An 18,685-nucleotide genomic window follows, 5' to 3' on the forward strand; every position below is an offset into this window, starting at 1 on the left:
TTATTGTTTGGTTGCCTCAGTCTTGAGACCGGCAGAGAAATAGACAACCTTACACTACCACCCGGTTTGTGTTTCGATGTAAATCCATGATCGACCACATACCACAGCCGGTTCACCATGTTCCCGCGATCTAGGATGCCCAGGCAACTCAGGTTGCCCAGGCTGCTTACGATGCGCATTGTACTGCCTATGGGCTCTTCGCTTTATGGTTGAGAAGTCAATAATCGATGCGACAAAACCGCTACACTACAATCATGCGATTTACGATGCCCAGCTCCTGGATTGTAGCTGCCCCTGGAGCCTCCAGTGAAATTCCGGTGTCGGCAATATACCGGTTGACCCAGTTGGCCCGCTCTGCTGGCTGCTATCAAGATTGTTGGGTCTTGTCCTAACATCGACTGTGTAAAGATTGAGATTCACGTCGTCCACGCGAGGCACAGATGTCCTCCCTCTCAAAGTGCCGAAAAAGCAGACCTGGCGTATTACTACCACATTCTGTCTGCACTGACACGCTCTGTCCAACAGCAAACTCAAGCGATTGGGGACACGACAATTCTCTACCCAGCTTGCAGTTGCCAGCTGATCAATGCCAATTGCACCAAGGCGCAATAGAATCAACCAATACTTTCGCTTCAGATCTGGTAGGCAGCGCTGCTTTCTTCCTGCAGCATGAACTTTCCGCACCTAGCCTTACGCAAGCTCAGTTGGACAATGGAGCCGAAGCGGATCATCGGCACGAACATTTGCATGATGGTTTATTAGACTATCCAACTTATGAGTTTGGTCACCGTATATATCGTGAGGAGGCAACCATTGGACGTCAAAGCCTCTCGACTGGCCTGCTATCGACGAGCAGCGATGAATGGAGCCCGTCGAGACAAGGTTCAGACACCATCTTCACGAGCTTCGATCTTGCTCCCACGGACACCGCCCTTGGAACAAGCTTAAACGCCAACACTCCGCAAATAAATGCGAACAGTTGTTTCAACCTGAGTCAGAGCCATGGTGCTTACGAGTTGTCCTCCGAGCAGTGTTTGATCTTGCCGATGGCTGGCGAGCAGTTTTGGACCTCGTCAATGCCCGGCGATCAGATATCTGCACTGACCGAGAGCAGCTTACCAGCAGCTTGTTCAACAACGAATGTTGTGACCGACTTAACCCGCCTTGGTCTACGTTGCCCGCACCCATCGTGTGTCTCAAAGGCAGTTTTTCTACGACAATGCGATCTCAACAACCATTACCGTTTACATTTCCAGAAATACTGTTGCAGATTCCCAAATTGTTACCTTGATAACGGGAAGTCGCCAATGTTTGCACTGAAGAAGGACCGAGATAGGCATGAATCGGCGCATAAACCGTCTATACCCTGCCGTTACTGCGGGCGGCTTTTTAGTCGACGAGACAATTTAAGAACTCACTGCCAGAGTCGACACCAAGACCGGATCTGATAGAAGTGCGCCCTGGCGTGTCAATGTTGGCCGCTTTATCTCACTTCACCTGTCAGATTGGGCCCTCTGCCAGACTCAAACCTTGGGGCTTGTGTTCGGATGTTTCGGTAGTTAGGTAACTAGAACAGCTTTGGCAGCTATGGTATCCAAAGATTTGCTTCAATCAACACAACTCTATGAGCTTTTTTGCTCTCAACGCTATTTTCAAATTGAGAAGACGGCCAATTGTTACAGCCTGCTCATCGCATCTTTTACTACCAATACCCACCCATTGATTCTCTCGCAGGTGCTATTGCTACACGACCAGGTACACCTAATTGCGTAGTAGCTGACACCGAGCGCCGCCCCCATCGCCGGCACCATGAGAGGCTGCTGCTCGAGGTGGACGTGGTGAACTACAACTCGGTGACAGAGGTCAGGGCACTTCGCCTATTCGTATACTGAGGTAATCATCTTTGCGAGGCAGCTGTTCGAATGAAATAGTAGCTAGTTTTTAGAATATTACGGTGCCACAGGCCTGTGCGCCAGCCCATAGGGGCTCTAGCCAGAGACGGACCTACCTAGGTACCTTGGGTATGCAATAGCCGTAAACCCAGTGAGTGTCCCAGTAAGTGTCCGAGTGAGCGTGCCAGCGGCGAGAATTAAAGTTGCTACTTCACACATTATACAGAGCGAGTAAGGCTACGCATGTGCCTCGCTCTGCAAAGAAGACTAGAGATACCTTCTAACTAAGACTAGTTACGTTCTAGCTATAGCCAGTCTGGGGAACAGCAATTCAAGTGTTTTACGTCTTGCCTGAGTATCACAAGGTCGGCCCCTCGGCTGGATGCTGGCTGTGGAGAAGCACAGGCGGCAGTACTTGCTGGATAGAGCGTGGCTGGCTGGGTTCGGGATGAAGAAGGGGGGTCTCGTGCCAGGGCATGACTCCATACTGAGCCGACAATGCGCGCGAATTGGTGGACAGGGAAGAAGGATTCTGGGGGCCCTTGTTCGTTGATCCATTCACGTACCAGTATGGCGCGGTTCTGTGGTGCGGTTTTTAATCTGTGACGTGGGGTTGAGTTGGCTGGGAAGGATGAAGCCGTCATAGAGAAGGGCTGCTTGCTGAAGGGAAAGCTCAAAGCCACATGTTGGCCCTGCTGGGAAGTTTCATTGTATTGATGCGTAGGGTCGAAGGTTGCCGGCTTGTGAATAACCGAATGTCACCATCGTGTCGCAAGCGTGTGCGCCATCAGTTGCTAGCTTAATAACGAGGCGGATACAGGACCAAGAGGGCTCAGTCTTTGAATTAATGTTGGGTAGATTTGTGGAGATGTTTTATGAGGAAAGCGGGCAGCAGTGCGCGCTCTGCCAATAAATGAATAGATGGATGGGGATAAGTGGATTGTCTGTTGGATGAGTGGATGAATGTGAGTGGACGGATGGCCGTGTTTTCTCGCTGGCTGCTGGTGAGAAATTTTATCAATCAGCATCTTATCAATCGCATCTGGCCCACCACCTTTTCCCTCCCACTCTCGTCGCCGCCTCCTACCATCGGAGCTCTCTGCCCGTCTGCCTGCCCCAGCCAGCGAAACACGCCATTCTTCTCAAAAGAAGGGCTGTCCCGCACTTTGGTGAAATTTTTTCTTCTCGACGCACATCACGTACCCCATCCCGCCTTTGTCCACGTTTGCCTGCACTCTCCCGTCCCATGCCCAGAACCTTCAAACGGCAGCAATTTGCCAGCTTCCATTTGATAGCGACGACACACAAAACAGGCGGAAATCCAAAGAAACCACCCAGAGTCAACAATCGATTCAGCATCGCCAGCGAAACAAAGGTTCAAAACACACACCACGGCGCCCAGAGGCAGTTCTAAAGTCACAGCCGAATTCCGCAGGCTGCAATTGGCCGTTTTGCCCACCCGACCGACACACACAACTCTTCGTCTCCCCCGCGTCGCGCGACACGGCCAAGCATCCGAGATCCAGGAAATCTGTCCGCATCGGCTTTCCTATTCCTACCTCTCTTACTACCCTTTTTTTTTCCTCTGCCATTTCTCTTAGCCATATCCGCACTGCAAGGCTGCAGTAGCGGTTGCACTTCTCCCCCTCCCCCTCCCGCTGAACGCCTACTGGCCGTCTCGGACATCCGAGCCAGCCGCCCCACAAGTCACCTGCCCGCCCGCAAACATCCGAACCGAGCCTGCAGGGCCGCCGCAAAAGCATGGCCAGCACTACCACTACATCTTCACCGACCGCAGTCGCCTCGCCCGTGCCGTTGCCAACCTCGCGCCCGTCCACCGCCCGGGCCAGATCATCCGTCGCTGCCGGCCCTGCACCGCTGGCCTGCGCACCGTCGCCCGCCCACCACCGCGCGCCGCTTCCCACACAGCCTAAGCCCATCGCCACTGCTGCTGCTGCCGCCGCCGCCAAGCAGCCCAAGCCGGAGCCGGTGCCGCTTCCCAGACTTTCCGTCTCAGTGCCCCCGGCCCCGGACAAGATGAACATGGCCGCCGTCATCGCCCCGGCCACCCCCCTGGACGGGCCCAAGATCTCCATGACCTCCAAGGAATGGGTCATCCCACCGCGTCCCAAGCCCGGCCGCAAGCCCGCCACCGACACCCCGCCCACAAAGCGCAAGGCGCAGAACCGTGCCGCCCAGCGGGCTTTCCGCGAGCGTCGTGCCGCGCGCGTCGGCGAGCTCGAGGAGCAGCTCGACCTGTTCAAGCAGGACTACGACAAGAAGGAGGAGGCCCTCAAGGAAAAGATACACAGCCTGGAGCTCGACGTGCAGTCGTTCCGCTCGCGATGCATGCTTCTTGAGAACATGCTCGACAGGGAGCGACAGGACAGAATCAGGGTCGAGACCGAGGCCGAGACTCTCCGTCGCCGCCAAAGCGAGCACGTCTTTCGCAGCGAACGGGTGAACAGCGCCCCATCTCCCCGCGAACAGCATCACCGCCATCACAGCCTGCAGCAGCACCGCCAGAGCATGTCAGGCAACAACAGACTACCCCGCCCAGAGAGCAGCCGGGATTTTTCCATTTCACAAATCATCACACCACCTGATTCAATGGACTCGCAGAACGGAGCGCCGCTCGTAGACACTGATGTGACGTGCGGAAACTGCACCACAGACGGCCGATGTGCCTGCGCTGAAGAAGTCCTCGCCGCAGCAACATCCGGCTGTGGCAAGTGCGGGTTCGGAACCTCGTGCCAGTGTCTCGAGGAATTGAGCCCGTCCAACCTCGCCCAGCCCAACGATCGGAAGCGGCCATCATCGCCGTCCAACAATGGCGGCGCCGCCAAAAGAACGCGTCAAGAGTCATCCTCTAGATACGCGGACCAGGAGCTGGATTTTACCGCAGCCTTCGCCCACCGGCAGTCCCAAATAGCGGCCTCAATAGACGTGGACCCCCCACCTTCTGAGATGATGATGATGCAGTCATCGTCGGTGGAGGGCATATCCTTTAAGGAAAGCTGCGGCTTCTGCAAGGACGGCACGTACTGTGCCTGTGCTGACGCTGCCATGGCAACGCCGGCCATGACACCACCCGAGTCACAGCCGAACGTCCCCCGCCAGGTGCAGACGCCTCCTCCGTCGGAAGGGGACGTGGCGCCTCCACAGCCGTTCATCATGGAGATGACGGCCGACGGCGCCGTCAAGCTGCCGCCGAGAAAGCCCAAGACCGGTCAGCTGAACCAGGCCACCAAACCCTCGGGCGGCGGCTGCGGGGCCGGGGCCCCCGGCACCTGCGCGCAGTGCCAGGCCGACCCGAAGTCGGGCCTCTTCTGCCGGCTCATGAACGCCAAGTTTGGCAAGGAGCAGGGCGGGTGCTGCGGTGGCAAGGGTGCCGGCGGCGGCTGCTGCAAGTCCAAGCCCGCCGCGGCCGCCGCGACCAGCAACGGCGGCGGCAAGAAGGAAGGGGAGCGAATCACGCTGCCGAGCCTCCCGAGCCTGGGGCTGAGCTGCGCCGAGGCGTACCAGACGCTGGCGAGCCACCGCAACTTCTCCGAGGCGGCCAACGACATCAACTCGTGGCTGCCCAAGCTCAAGGCGACGTCGCGGACGACGTCGTCGTCGTCGCGGCAGAGCTCGAGGGGGCGGAATGCCATCGAGGTTGAGGCGGCCAGCATCATGAGCGTGTTGAAGGAGTTTGATATCCGCTTTGGACGGGAGTGCTAAAGCAAAAGTTGTGTTGTTTATATCTTTGCTGTTTTTTTTCTACATCTTCTCACCGTCGTGAGTTGTGTACAGTAACGTGATCTGAGAAAACTTATGGGTATATACGGAAGGGTTTACTGTGTTTTTAATGTTTTGTGGTTTTTTGCAGGGTAAGAATCACTCGAGGCGTTTTAGGGCGGCTTCATCAATTTACTCATGAGAATGGTCATCAATCAATGACAGGATTGCCCATGTTTCTGCGTGAAGACGAGGTAGTGTATGTACATGCCTACCTTGGACGATGTAATCCGTACCATGGCTCGAACGAACCATGCCTTCAGCCACGGGAGCGTCCGGGTCGCTGGAGAGCACGGGCTTTGCAGCGGGTGCAATCGGTGTGAACCGTGGACCCCAGGAGAAGGGGAGGGGCGGTGGCGGTTCGGCGAAGCGTTCTCCATGTCGGTGGTGGTGGTTGTCGGCGACCTGCCGGGGGCGGGCCAAGGTCCGGCGGTGTCGTAGTCCCAGGCGGTCGGAACGAGCTGGGGTAGGACAACACCGAAGAAGCGGTGCGAGGGTGGTGCGTCGGAACATGACAGGGGAGAAACAGGGTTTGGGGGAATGTGGTTTGCAGAGTTGATCAGAAAAAAAGGACAAAAAGAACAGGGGTGTTTCTTGAGTTGCATCGGTGTGCGACGGCAGCGGGAGATGGCGGTACGTTAGGCGAGGTTGGTGATGGAAGTGGGCGGTCTGCCTTTCTACACCGACAATATGTGCCCTGCAGGTTTTGACCGCAGGTTTGTTGCGCGTAGCAGGGGAACTATGGTGCTATTTTGATCTTTTGTTTTTATTTTAATTCTATTTTCTTTTTCTTATTTTTTTTCTTCTTCTTCTCTTTTGGCTTCGTTTCCTGCACTCAGCCTCAGCTCCGTCTTCGCTATGCGGCCACACGGCGCTGGGTGGTCGTCGCTGGTATGACATGGCCATTGGCGAATAGGACTGGTTGGTTATGCCGTGCACCACGGATCAACGAGATATATTTCAGTACCTCAATCTGGGAGGGAGAGACAGAAAAACGACAATTTGGTTGGCCAGCGCTGGACGGGTGGGATGAAGGCGCTGTTTCGTGGTGCGTTGGCAAGCGCATGTTGGTGGTGTGTCAGTGAGTTGGGTGAGAGGGGGGGGGGGCCGTGGATGATGCAGATTGGCCAACTATTGGATGGCGTTGGAAGCGAGATGTACTTTTTTCGTTTCCCGTCGTGTCTACCCTTCTCCAAGTCGTTACTTTCACTTCTTTCCCTTTCCCTCCTGCAGTGGACAGTTGCCTTGAACGCTACGTCAAGTGTTGCAAGTATAAAAGCTTATCCAAACAGAGAGCTATGTAACTAGCTGTCAGGCGAATTGGTGGGAGGGGCTAAACAACGTATCAGTGGAGGGCCAAGCCCAAAAAGAAGAAAATATGCAGCGCAAGTTTGGTCTAAGTGGCAAGTGGCAGGCAAATAAATACGTCTGCATGGAATCGCATGTACATGTGTCGATATGCATGGTTGATGCAGTGCCAGCTCACAGCATGCACTACTTTTGGCCATGGCGCCGCGGCCGTGGGCCCTTGAACACGTTGGCGGTTCAAGACTCTTATTTTATTTTATTTTTACTTTTTCATCATTTTCTGAGTTGGGACTCTATTGTATTTCGAGAGCCCGTCAAACTGGCCGCAGGAAGAGACAGCTCATAGGTGACCAGACTGCCCATCCAATAGAAGCTACTTACCGTGCGGTGTTTTTATCCTCATCAAACTCATCATCCCCTTTACATCCACTCACTCTTGCAGCGAATGTCTAGTCTGATCTGGTCTGGTGATGCGTGGTCGTGCCTGGGCGGTGCATTACCTGCATCAACAGAGAGGAGCTGCCTTGTGATGGGGAGAGGGGGATCCGTTCCCATCTCCCTTGTTATTTTTACGAGTTGTCACGAGAGCCGCGGTACACAAACGGGCCTCTTTTTCTTTTTTTAGTTATCTGGGGCATTTCATATAAGTTTTCTTGCTGTTTTTTTTTTTGCCTTGTTGTCGTCTTGTTGTCCCACGGTTTCTCTGCCTCGATGCACTTGTGCAGACGGACGGGTTTACATCGTACAGCCACTTTGGCCAGGATGATTAACTCCGAGCAGCTCCTCTAGGCGCGCTGAGGAACGAACCGAGTAGTTTGTGCTCTGGCTTTCCGTTATGATCTCCCCTGTTGATAGTGTCTGGCGTCGTGCTGATCGTCGTGGATTGCCCCGTCAGCATGTCCTGCAGCAGAGGCTCCCTCCTTCTGAACCCCAAGTCGCATCCCGCATCCCGCAGTGCCACGGTCAACAGCACCAGGAAACGACGTGGCTTTTGCAAACAGACAGAACAGCCATCCATGCGCTTGCACACCTCCGTTCCAATTGCTAGCGCCCTCCGTGTCCCCTGACACTCCTGTCCGTTGTCGTCTGTTGGCAGCTGATGAGCTGATGGTGGTGCGTTGGCAAAGGCGCCCCGCCCCTCCTCGCTCGGCCTAGCGTGGCGTAGCCGCCCATTCTCAGGCATGCCATCTGGCGAAGCCTACCCGTGGGTTGGTCTCTGCGTCTTGTTAGACTAAAATGCTGGATTCGCGTTTCGTGGTCGTTCGGGATAGATTTCTCGCCACCTAGAGCGAGATGCAGCAGGCGAACGGGGCACGGTTGTTGTACATGCTGTGGATTCAGGAAGCAGGTTCTTCAGGAGGTCCCAGATACGTAGCGTAGCAGTCGAAGCCTGTTGCTGACTAGTAACGTGAACACGATACGGATATCTGTAACCGGATCATTGTATGACATGAACACGAGAATAGTTTGACTCGAGGATACAAAAGAATATAAATCCAGACACATAGGTTATCTTCCTCTTCATGCAGACATCCTATCCTCGGCCCTCGAGCATTTATGTGCAGTCTTCATTGCATAAGCTATGTACAACCCCCAGTACCGTCGTACAGTAATAGCATATTTGTAGGGAGATACTCCAGCACTTGACCCTGGTTCATTCCTCACAGTACACCCATGCACATGCCGCTTCCAAAAAAAAAATAAAAATAAAATCTCGCGCCTCTGTCTGCGTTGGCTCGTCCAAGCCTGCATGCTCGTTGCTCATCGCGCACTGACTCTCACTGCAGCGTCTCTGCCGTCAGGCCGCCCTGATGTATTAGTACCAGTACGTACAGGCTCATCCACTGTAGACCCGCCACCCCTCCCACTGGAATTGACGCTGTACAGCGCATCTAGTACCATCTGTGGTGGTTGCCGTCCGTGGTGGGTGGCTGTAGGTACCCAGGTACTAGTTAGTTAGAGAGTTTGTCAGACGTTCCGTCATTGCATCGCCTCGTTTTCCTGCGATTCATTTTAATCGTGGCCTCGTATCGTACGATTTATCCTTCGCCTCTACAGTCCTTCTTTTGTTTTTCTCAGCAGCATCACCTCCTCGCCCTTCTCATCCTCCATCGCCCCTACCTTGCCTTGCCTGGCCCTATCGATCATCCTCCCCGCCACTGCTCAACGGCCCCTCCAAGCAGGTACCTCACGCTAAGGAATACGTGCACCCTTGCAGCCCCGACGCTACCATCTTCTACCCAGTATCCGTACTGGGGCTCGGCTCCGCAACGCCTGTCGTCGCCCGCCGCCACTACTTGCTTCCCTCCATCGCATCGTCGCACAACAACTTCTCGTCTCTCCCGCGCAAACAGATATCCTCCTTTGCGCCATCTTCATCTTTCTTCTCCCCCCGACCCCCTTTCCACACTTTGTGTCCTCACTCTGCTTCCGCTCCTCTTCTTGCTCATTTGCTCGCCCTGCTAGCCCGTTGGTAGCTTCCTGGTGGAGCTACTGCTCGAGCTGCCCGGCGCCCGAATAGCTTCACCTTCCATGGGACCGTTATGATGTCCATGCAGCGCTCCCTCTCTTCTCCAGTCCGCACGCAGTCTACGCCTCGTACGTTTATAGAATACCGGTGACCATCCTCTTGAGCTTGTCCCAGTCCGCAACATTCCTTCTTTGTGCAAGCTGCTAACCTTGCGACAGCTCCCCCGCTTGCTTCACCAACTGAAGCCAACGTGCAACCACTCGCGACGGCCTCGATAGATACTCTAACCAAGCAGCATCGAGCCGGTCGCTACCGCTCGCCTAGCCCTAAACCCAGCTCCCGCAACCTTGAAGCCAGACCTTCCCGCAGGAATGATGCTGCTTTACGTCCCACCCGTCTCCAGGACGGTCCCCAGGCCGCAAAGCCGTTGCTGACCGACACCACCGCCACAGCCCTTCCTCCCGCAGCCACACGTTTACCCCAAGAGCTTCCCATGAGATCCCATACTATCCACGGAGAAAGGTTAGCCGCCCGGATACCACGGCCGCTCATTGAAAACGTCGCCCTCTACACAAACCAGCATGTCCCGATGCCTCGCGACACCACGACTCTCCAGGAACTGGCCCATTTGACCCGTCTGTCCAAATACCAAGCCCGCAAAAGGAACATCACCCGTGTTCGCCTGGAAAGGACCCTCATCAGCACTGCGGTCGGCGCCCGCCTGACGCGCTGTGGTGACATTGCCCATCGCAACTTGGTTGACAGCTTCCGCAAGGACGAAAAGGACAGTTTTGCCTCCTTGTACAATGCCATTCACGATGTCCGGAAGAGTTGCGACGAACTGAGGAGATTTGCCCTGCTCGAACCGGACCTGGAATCACAGTCATCGCCCATCCTCGGCTCCTCCGAAAGTGTCGATACCATCTCTGCCCTCCCCAACGGCGAAGCACCCTTTCGCCCCGCCTCCACCTTTTTCGACGACATATCTGTTCCTTCCAGAGACTCCTTCCTCGACTTTATCTCCGAGATCCGGAACAACCCGGACTACCTGCCCATGAGGATGTCTGCCCTCTCCAGCTCGGAGCTTAACGTCTTCCTCAACCCGCACCGCGGCCTTGAACCAGTGGAATCTATCCTGTCTTCCAGCGGCAACCGCTCCCATAGCCGGAACCACCCCAGCCATCATCGCCATGTCGCGGGCGATGTCGAACGTTTCATGTCCTTCCAGCGCCACGATCCGCTTTCTATTCTCATTCACACTTGCTTCGCTAACTCGGCAGGTCCAGACAGCAGTGAGGACCGGAAAAGGGTGGACGTATGGGCCTCCGTACTGGCCAAGCTCATCCTGGAGCCCAAGCCCTCAAGTGAGCACTTCCTAATTTGCGTCCTCAACTGCTGGACCATGATGCGCGAATGGTCTGGAAAATCCAACATGGAATGGTACCTCATGAAGATCCTGTCCGATGGCGCCTTTCTCCTTGAAAGGGCTGAGGACCAGCATGGCACCCGATTCAACCTCTCCGACTGGACACAAACCGATGAAATCGCCGCCCGAGAGTTTTACGACAATGCCGTGACCCAGCTCCTTGAAATTGTGGATGACCCGGACAATACTGGAATCCCGGATGGCCTGCTTGAACTTGGCAATGCCGTCCTTAAGAAGTTGGACAGTAAGTACCTCGACAACACTTCCAAATGGCTTGTCTGGAGGTGTCTCTTCTTTGTCTTCTTCCTCGGTGTTATTGTCCACCCAGAGTCTCACGGTATGCTCACCGAGCACCACATCACCCCCTATGCCAGGGAAAAGATCCTAAAAAAGGTTGCCATGAAGGCCAATGGATACGTGTCCGGGATTTGGAGCGGAGGCAAGCCTGCTGCCAACACATCCGACATTCCACAGCATATCCGGGTCCACATTGAGAGCATTCTGGCCAGATTCCAAAACTCGGACTACAAGCCGCCTAATTCTCGTCTCTTACCTGCCAAGTCGATAACGTCGCTTCGTGAAACAGCGGAAGTCCACCCCTATCTGGTACTGTGTCCGGCTGACCTGCATTGTTTGATAAATGCCCTGTACCCAGAACGGCGCCCCCTCTCTTCTGCCTCGAGCACGTTCAAATCTGGAATTACCTCCATATCAGGTCATTCCTCTGCGTCACAGCCTGTGGCTTTCTCCAACCCCAGAAACAGCTTCGAAACCGCATCGGTAATTAGCACTAGTGTTTCCTCAGTCTTTAGCGAGGCTGGCCCTCGCGATGGTCATGGTGATGGCTCTGCCAAGACGACTTCAGTTCGAGACTCACCCACGATTACGGAACCAGATCTCCAGCGAAAGCTCAACAAGTACGAGGAAGACGGCTATCCGCTTCGACTTGCGCTTCACGAACTCACTCGAAACCTGGGACCAGATATCGTTCGAGGCTCCAGTCACCCTTGCGCGGAACGCTGGGCCGTGCTTTTTGTATCCCCCGATGGCAAGAAGCTGACGACAACTCTCAGCTGCGATGCGGACGATGACCGTGACGAGCCAAATTCGTCGAGCAGTGACTATGATAATGAGTCTATCCCAACATCAGACCTAGACAAGGGATACTACCAGCTGCGCGATGCCGTTCTCAAGTTGGTGGAAGAATATGAGATTCCTCGAGGCCTGGAAGCCGAGGCCAGTGGCAATGAGATTTCCAATCGTCCATCTAGAATTAAAAGGCCAACGCCAAGACGCACAACCCGAAGAGAGAAGCTTGCCCCAGAGCCAACCGGTGGTGTTTCCTTACGGCGATCCCATTCGCCAGATACAGCACCGCACCCAAGCCCCAATACAACGGAGCCTGAGAAAGAGGCGCCACTGATTACCATGCTGAAGGCAGCGTGGTCCCAGTCTAAAGTGCAGGCCGATTTTGTGTCGTCTCATATGTACTGGAAGACGCTCAACCAGCTTCGCGGTTTAAACTCGGAGTCCCTGCGACGCAACGGATATGCGGCACTCATTAACATATTTGCTCGTGAGCCGCGAGACGACATCAGCAAGTCGGCCCTCGCAATTGAAGAGTACGAGGCCTGGTTGGTCTGGCTCAAACAAAGTCAGGAGCGTCTGGAGGGCCAAATCGATCTCATGATGCGGCGGACAAGGGCGATTCGCGATAAAATGTGGTACATTGCTGACGTCCGCAACTCCAAGGAATACGAACACAGCCGCGATATATGCCAGGCGCTTCGAGTCATGGGAGCTACCAGCCGCTGGCGCTCGTCGACATCGCGTTCAGGCAAGACCAGTTCATACATAAATAAGGCTGAGTCGCAAGTGCTGGATATGATTGCAGCCTCGCCAGATACGGGTGGGCCAAACAAACTAAGCGACGAGCAAGCGGATATGACATCTGCTTGGCTTAAGAAATACGGAATTGAAAACTTTTGCCAGGGCGAGGAAAGAATACATCGCTTCTGTTGCGAGGTGGAAAAGTGTGTTTCAAAGTTGGTCGGCGAAACCATTAGAGAGGCTCCTGTTCTGTGGTCAAGCGAGCTATACAAACGGGACAAGGCAATGTACGATCGAATGAAGTTGCGGGAGAGAGACAGTGGCTGGACGAGCGACGACACGGGCAGTATCATGAGCGACAATGAGCGACGACAAACATTCTCCACGCTTCGGCCATTGGCTTTTGGAAGGGATTTAAGGAGCGTAAGCTCCCAAAACGCATCCCTGGAATCTGTTAGGCATGGGTTTGCCAGACATGCCGCCTCGCTGTCCGAGGTACTTGATGGCCATGATGGCTTTGAGCGATACTCGCCTGTACACAACACGGACTCGGGCAACACATTTTGGTCGCCATTCCAACCACCGAGATCACCTGCGTCTAATCGCGCCTATTCTCCCACTACGAGCCTCACCAACCTTTCAGCCACTTTCACGGGCTCACCAAACCCCGCGGCAATGGCATCTCACAGCAGCCTTTCCACGGGGCGGCCCGCTACAGCAACGTCATCCAACGAGACTGTGTATCAGCACGCTGCCGACGGGGATCGTGCCACATTTCTTTCGGAGTTGAGGCAGTCTTTGACAAGTCTGCTACTGTCTGATCTGGGCAGCCAGCTCTTATCGAAAGGTTCAGAAACGGACATGTGGGTGGCACAGCTTGGACAAGAATGTATCGATCGTAGGGAAGCGCTCGAGCAGCACGCTCAACGGAAGAAGGCACTTAAGGAGAAACCTAGTCGGAGTTCGACAAAACCAAGAGTCATTGAGAAGAAGAAGAGCTTCGGGAATCTTCGTGGTGCTGGGGAGTCCGCCCTAGAGCGGATGGATGGCGTGGATAGTTCCTCAAGTCCAAGCACGTCGAGTTTCTTGACACAGACCGAAGATTCCCAGCCTGGGAGACCCAGGGACAACGACTCCGAGTTTCCGTTTAAGAATGCCTACCGACGACTCTTGACCATGTTTTCGGTACACCCAAATCCTTACGCCAAGCTTCATGCATTAAAGGAACTTGAGCATTTGCTAGTGGCATCGATACCAACCTCGCAGCGCAAAAGGTCAAGATGGCGACTGGAGGTGGCGACTGGCCAGGAGACGAGAGAAAAGGCTCACCGACGTACCACGCTTGATGGGGCGATCAATTCCGTCCAGGAAAAGAGGATGCAGCATACGGGTAACCAGAGTCTTTATGGTGCAGGTGGCGGGTCTCGTGGAACGTCTGGGACCGACACTACAATTTCTGAGCTCATGAAGCTTTTCAGAGACCCTTCCATGCGACCCAAACACCTGTTCCGGGATCTGCAATTGATTTCTTCTTTCGTCTCCCCTACGGTGTTGGATCGACCAGAGAGGAGCAAGGCCTTTTGGGATGTAGGCCTGGCGGCGCTGAAGCTCAAGTCAGAGGTGTGCCGGACCATGGTAGAGATGGCGGACGAGGTGTTTGCGGCACACACACAGATGCGAGGATCTGTCATTGACACGACCTCAGGAGGCGTGCCGGTGCAATCATGCACAGGCACTCCGCCACCACCGTCATCAACGTACAAGCTGAAGGACGTGGGCAGGATGTGGGCGATTACCGCCCGAGAGGGCTACCCCACGGCGCAGCGTGAGCTAGCCCTGTTTTACTTGTCGAACCCGGAGTTCGTGGAGCGCATTACGCTTCCCCTTTCCAAACCGCGTGAGGTCTTCAAGCAAGCAGTGATAGACAAGTACAAGCGGAACGAGAAGCGCAGTAGCGGTGCTGGCGCGCAGGGTGCTGGGGCAGGGTTGGGGGCGGGCTCGCAGGCGACGAGCAAAGACAGCGATGTGAGAAACGACCCGGGCCTGATGTGTGTTGCGGTGCACTGGATGGAGGCGGCGGAGCGAGGGGGAGACGAGCTGGCGACGAGCTTTTTGCGACAAAACGAATTCATGGGACGGGGATAATTTACGTGTACTTGTTGGTTTGGGCTGGAGTTTTTGGCGCACTACGACCCTGGACACGCTGAGGACTTCTCGGCATGTTAAGTACGGGTATACATGGTTTTTGTTGACACGCGATATATGAAGGTGCTTTTTGCATACACGGCGATCTGGGTATAGATTGGAGGGGTTTATGGATATATAGACTTTGCTCTTGAATGCTGGCGTTTTGTTGTGCTGTTTGCATATTAAAGGTGGTGGATACTAGCTGGAGTGCAGTGGAGGGGGCTCAGACGGCGAAATGAAGTGTTGCCTAAATATATGAGAAGGTGAAGGCCCGTGAAACGGTACACGATGTGTTTATGTTGAAGCCAAACCCGCTCGTGACAACCCGTATATACTGGTATTATTACATTATTCCGCTGCAGAGGATGTACGGATAGGCAGATACCGGCTGTCTGTTGCTGCCTGTACTGGTGGAACCAAGACGGGCCGACAACCTTCTATCGCCGGCAGCGCCTGCCTAGCGCCTTTTCTTGTTGACCCAACTTCCAGGCTGGTATCAGCTTTCCTCGGCCAAGACGGTGTGCACAGGGTATTTAAGAAGGGGGCAGAGCTCTTTGATTCACGAGTTCCAGCGGCATTTTACTCTTTTTTTTCTTTGGTGCAAACAGTAGCTTTCGCTGGCGTTTTACTGACAGCTCAGCGATCGGCCCGTACAGCAGGCACACAGCGATCCAAGTCCGGGTTGCAAACGAGGAGCACGAGGCGTCGAAAAAGCACGCTGACAAGCACAGGCGGGCACGCCAACATCCCATCTCGCTGCTTCTACAATAATCTCGCTCCTGCTACTCAAAAATGGATGTGGACGTGGCCTACGACCAATCCCGGCTCAGCCCTCTCCTACAGCTGCCACTCGAGCTCCTGCTGCGAATCAGCTACCACCTCACGACGGTCGAGCTCGGCCAGCTGCGCCTGACGTGCGGGCACATTGAGAAGTCGCTCTTTCCTAGCTTCGCGCGGGAGTTCTTCCGGCTCAAGCAGTTCAACCTGACAGAGTTCAGCCTGACCGCGCTCGTCGCCATCTCCCGCAGCCGGCTAGCGCCTCACCTCCGCTATCTTCACATTGGCCTTGAGAGCATCTCGCACGCGCGCAGGTTCCACGGGAGCCGCTCACAGGCAGCCAATTACCGCCACGACCGTCTGCACACGGAGCACTGGATCCTATCAACGACCGGCCAGGATGTCGTCCTGCTCGCTGAGGCGTTGCGCGGGCTGCCGAACCTCGAGGACGTGGTGGTGCGAGACGCCAACTCGTCTCGGCGCTCGCGTGACGGGCTAGGCGCCACGTGGAAAAGCTACGGCGATACCACATTTACGCAACAGACGGAGTCGCCGCTGGTGAACGGGGCGGCCGCTAGCTACGACGAGTTTGCCAGCTGGAAAGTCTTTGTCAAGACGTTGCAGGCGCTCGCGGCGGCTGACTCCAGGGTTTCGGGCATCGAGCTGCTACTGCGGCGCCACGGGGTGCCCTGGACCGGCACATTTTACGTGCCGGACTACCTCAAACCTACGATGCTGCCAGTGCTGGCGCGTCTGCGCAAACTGCATCTTGTTATTGGCGATGACTACCACGACCCGTGGGCCCCTACCGCCTTCAAGGGATACACTACGAGTTTCGACCTACGCAGGTTCCTGTCGTACGTCCCGAACCTGCGCGATTTTCGTTTTAACGGGTACCGCAGCGAGCCGCCCGTCTTTACAATGTTCCTGGAGTGGCTTGCTACGGAGGAGGGCGAACCCCTGCCCTTGGCCGACGCGAACAACACAGACGCCGAGGAACGCGCAATCATGGAGGCCAGTCCGCCTGCCGTCGGGTTCCCATTCCTGACACGGCTCAGTCTCGGCAGGATTCTTATAGATCCGGGGATGCTTGAGCGGCTATTACGCAAATTTGCCCCGACCCTCGAGGACCTAGCTCTCTGGGAGGTGACATTGGCCGCTGAGCAAAAGCAGGAATTGCAAGTGTGGCGGAGCCTCTGGTCCAGGCTGGCCGCGCCCGAGTCAAAACTCGACCTTCACCGGCTCAAGGTCGGCCGGCAAAAGTTTTCGCATCGCACCACAACGGAGGTACTCCCGTCGGCTCGTTTCAGGAACGGCCGGGGTGAGGTGCAGTACACGGGGCCAGACTGGCGCTCGTTTGCGCGCGAGCAGCTCGAGACAGCGGTGATTGAGCGCTACGGTAAGCACTTTCCAGGGGTGGCAACAACTATTACAGCCCGCCAGGCATGCTCCTCTTGTCGAGGATTTTGCAAAAGGCATGAGGAGTCAAGTACATGTTGCCACCCACTCTAGCGAGGTAGAAACGTGTGCTAATTTAAGTAAGCAGAGCCGCCACCTGTGGTAGGCTTACAGCAGCAGGGCGCAGACAACAGCGAGGACGACGACGATGGAGAGGACGACGACGGCGAGGGCGAGGACGACGAAATTGACGACGATGAAGAGGACTAATTACCTGTCGGTGATTTAGACACATAATTTCCTTGTGTGGCAAGGTTGAAGATAGGCTATTTGCCACGGGTTGCGTAGCCAAAAAGTACGATGAGCAGGTGGCCTTCATATGCAAGACATTTAGCAAGAGTAACAAGAGAATTCCTGGCAAAGGTAATTTTTCCAGAGGACAGGTGTAATTAGAAGTATGAGTGGGTGCGTGTTGCTATGAGAAGCCTCGTGGTCCGCGCAGAAACTAGGTTCTCAAGTCCCGGCAAGCCAAAGTGTGTTGGTCGGTCGAGAGCGGCCGCATCGCCACCAGGTTGCAAGCCGCTTCATCACGCAATCCGAAAAAAAAAATACATTTAAATAATATCAAAGCGTAATCGAGCGTATATATATAGCCCGTGTCCTCCCACTTACCTCTCTTTTTTGTTTTCCCCCTTCCAGGTTTCTTCCTCCTACGACTTTTCAGACGAACAACACTTACACGCGGACCTCGGTATATTTTCCTCTTCCTTACCTTCAGAACAGTACACTCTTCGTGGCGCTGCACAACCAACTGCTGCTAACATTTCATACTCGCTCTAGCCAACGCGTCGCAGTCCTTCCTCTCACGATGCAGACCACTCAGATCGTCGTCGCCATCGCGGCGGCTACCGCCGCCGTCTCGGCACGCAACGTCGTCCTCCCCGAGGACGTGGTGCGACAGATATCCTCCAGTAACCCCGTCATTCTCACCGGCAACTTTGAGAATTTCCGCTTAACCACCACCGCCACCACCACCAGTGACGGTGCCGCGCAGCCGACCACCTTGGCCACCAGCGTCAGAACGGAGATCCTGACGGAGGGGTTTGCCTTTGGTGTCCCCCTCATTCATACTGGTAACCATGAGGGCTGGTGCCCCTCCAAACCCCCTGCCGTCGGTGCCGCGCAGATCACTGCCTCCGCCACGGATGCCGGAACGGAGGACCACGAGCGCCGCCATCTTGGTGGCCCCTGGGCCACCAAGATCCACGATCTCTTCGAACCAAAGTCGAAGAAGCAGGACTGAAGGATGTATTTTTGAAGTTGGGAATAGAATCGGGATACAGAAAATCGGCGCTTTGGGTTGCAAAATGCACAAGAACTAAGTAGCTTCCATCACCCTAATGGCCTTTGTCGATTGATGGTTCCTTTCTCTGTGACAAGTGCTTACAAAAACAGTAAATAAATTTGAAAAGACTGCTTGTACAAAGAGTCACCGGTATAGATATGAAAGACTCCTTAAATATACAGCCCGAAACCTTCTACTTATACCGAAATGCATTCAAGATTACTTCATGCAGGGTAGCTTGCTGAGAATCGGCAGAGACAGGGCAGGCGAGG

General features: G+C 55.0%; 4 protein-coding genes across 4 annotated transcripts; all 4 read left to right on the plus strand.

Annotated features, from left to right (window-relative positions):
* Positions 1–3,653: 3,653 nt before the first annotated feature.
* Positions 3,654–5,615, plus strand: ISF_01433 (Hap4 transcription factor, heteromerization domain protein; the record flags this gene model as incomplete). Its single annotated transcript, XM_018845040.1, has 1 exon — positions 3,654–5,615. The coding sequence occupies one exon, from the start codon at positions 3,654–3,656 to the stop codon at positions 5,613–5,615; it is 1,962 nt and encodes a 653-aa protein (XP_018707806.1).
* Positions 5,616–9,526: 3,911 nt separating this feature from the next.
* ISF_01434 (hypothetical protein) lies at positions 9,527–14,851 on the plus strand (the record flags this gene model as incomplete). The annotated part of the gene is made up of 2 exons (XM_018845041.1): positions 9,527–9,578; positions 9,669–14,851. The coding sequence occupies 2 exons, from the start codon at positions 9,527–9,529 to the stop codon at positions 14,849–14,851; spliced, it is 5,235 nt and encodes a 1,744-aa protein (XP_018707807.1).
* An 834-nt stretch (positions 14,852–15,685) lies between these two features.
* ISF_01435 (F-box domain, cyclin-like protein) lies at positions 15,686–17,338 on the plus strand (the record flags this gene model as incomplete). Its single annotated transcript, XM_018845042.1, has 2 exons — positions 15,686–17,069; positions 17,217–17,338. 2 exons carry the CDS (start codon positions 15,686–15,688, stop codon positions 17,336–17,338), a joined length of 1,506 nt encoding a protein of 501 aa, XP_018707808.1.
* A 598-nt stretch (positions 17,339–17,936) lies between these two features.
* ISF_01436 (hypothetical protein) lies at positions 17,937–18,371 on the plus strand (the record flags this gene model as incomplete). Its single annotated transcript, XM_018845043.1, has 1 exon — positions 17,937–18,371. The coding sequence occupies one exon, from the start codon at positions 17,937–17,939 to the stop codon at positions 18,369–18,371; it is 435 nt and encodes a 144-aa protein (XP_018707809.1).
* Positions 18,372–18,685: the final 314 nt, after the last annotated feature.

The sequence above is a fragment of the Cordyceps fumosorosea genome (genome assembly GCF_001636725.1).
Source record: "Cordyceps fumosorosea ARSEF 2679 chromosome Unknown scaffold_2, whole genome shotgun sequence".
NCBI classification, from domain to species: Eukaryota; Fungi; Ascomycota; class Sordariomycetes; order Hypocreales; family Cordycipitaceae; genus Cordyceps; species Cordyceps fumosorosea.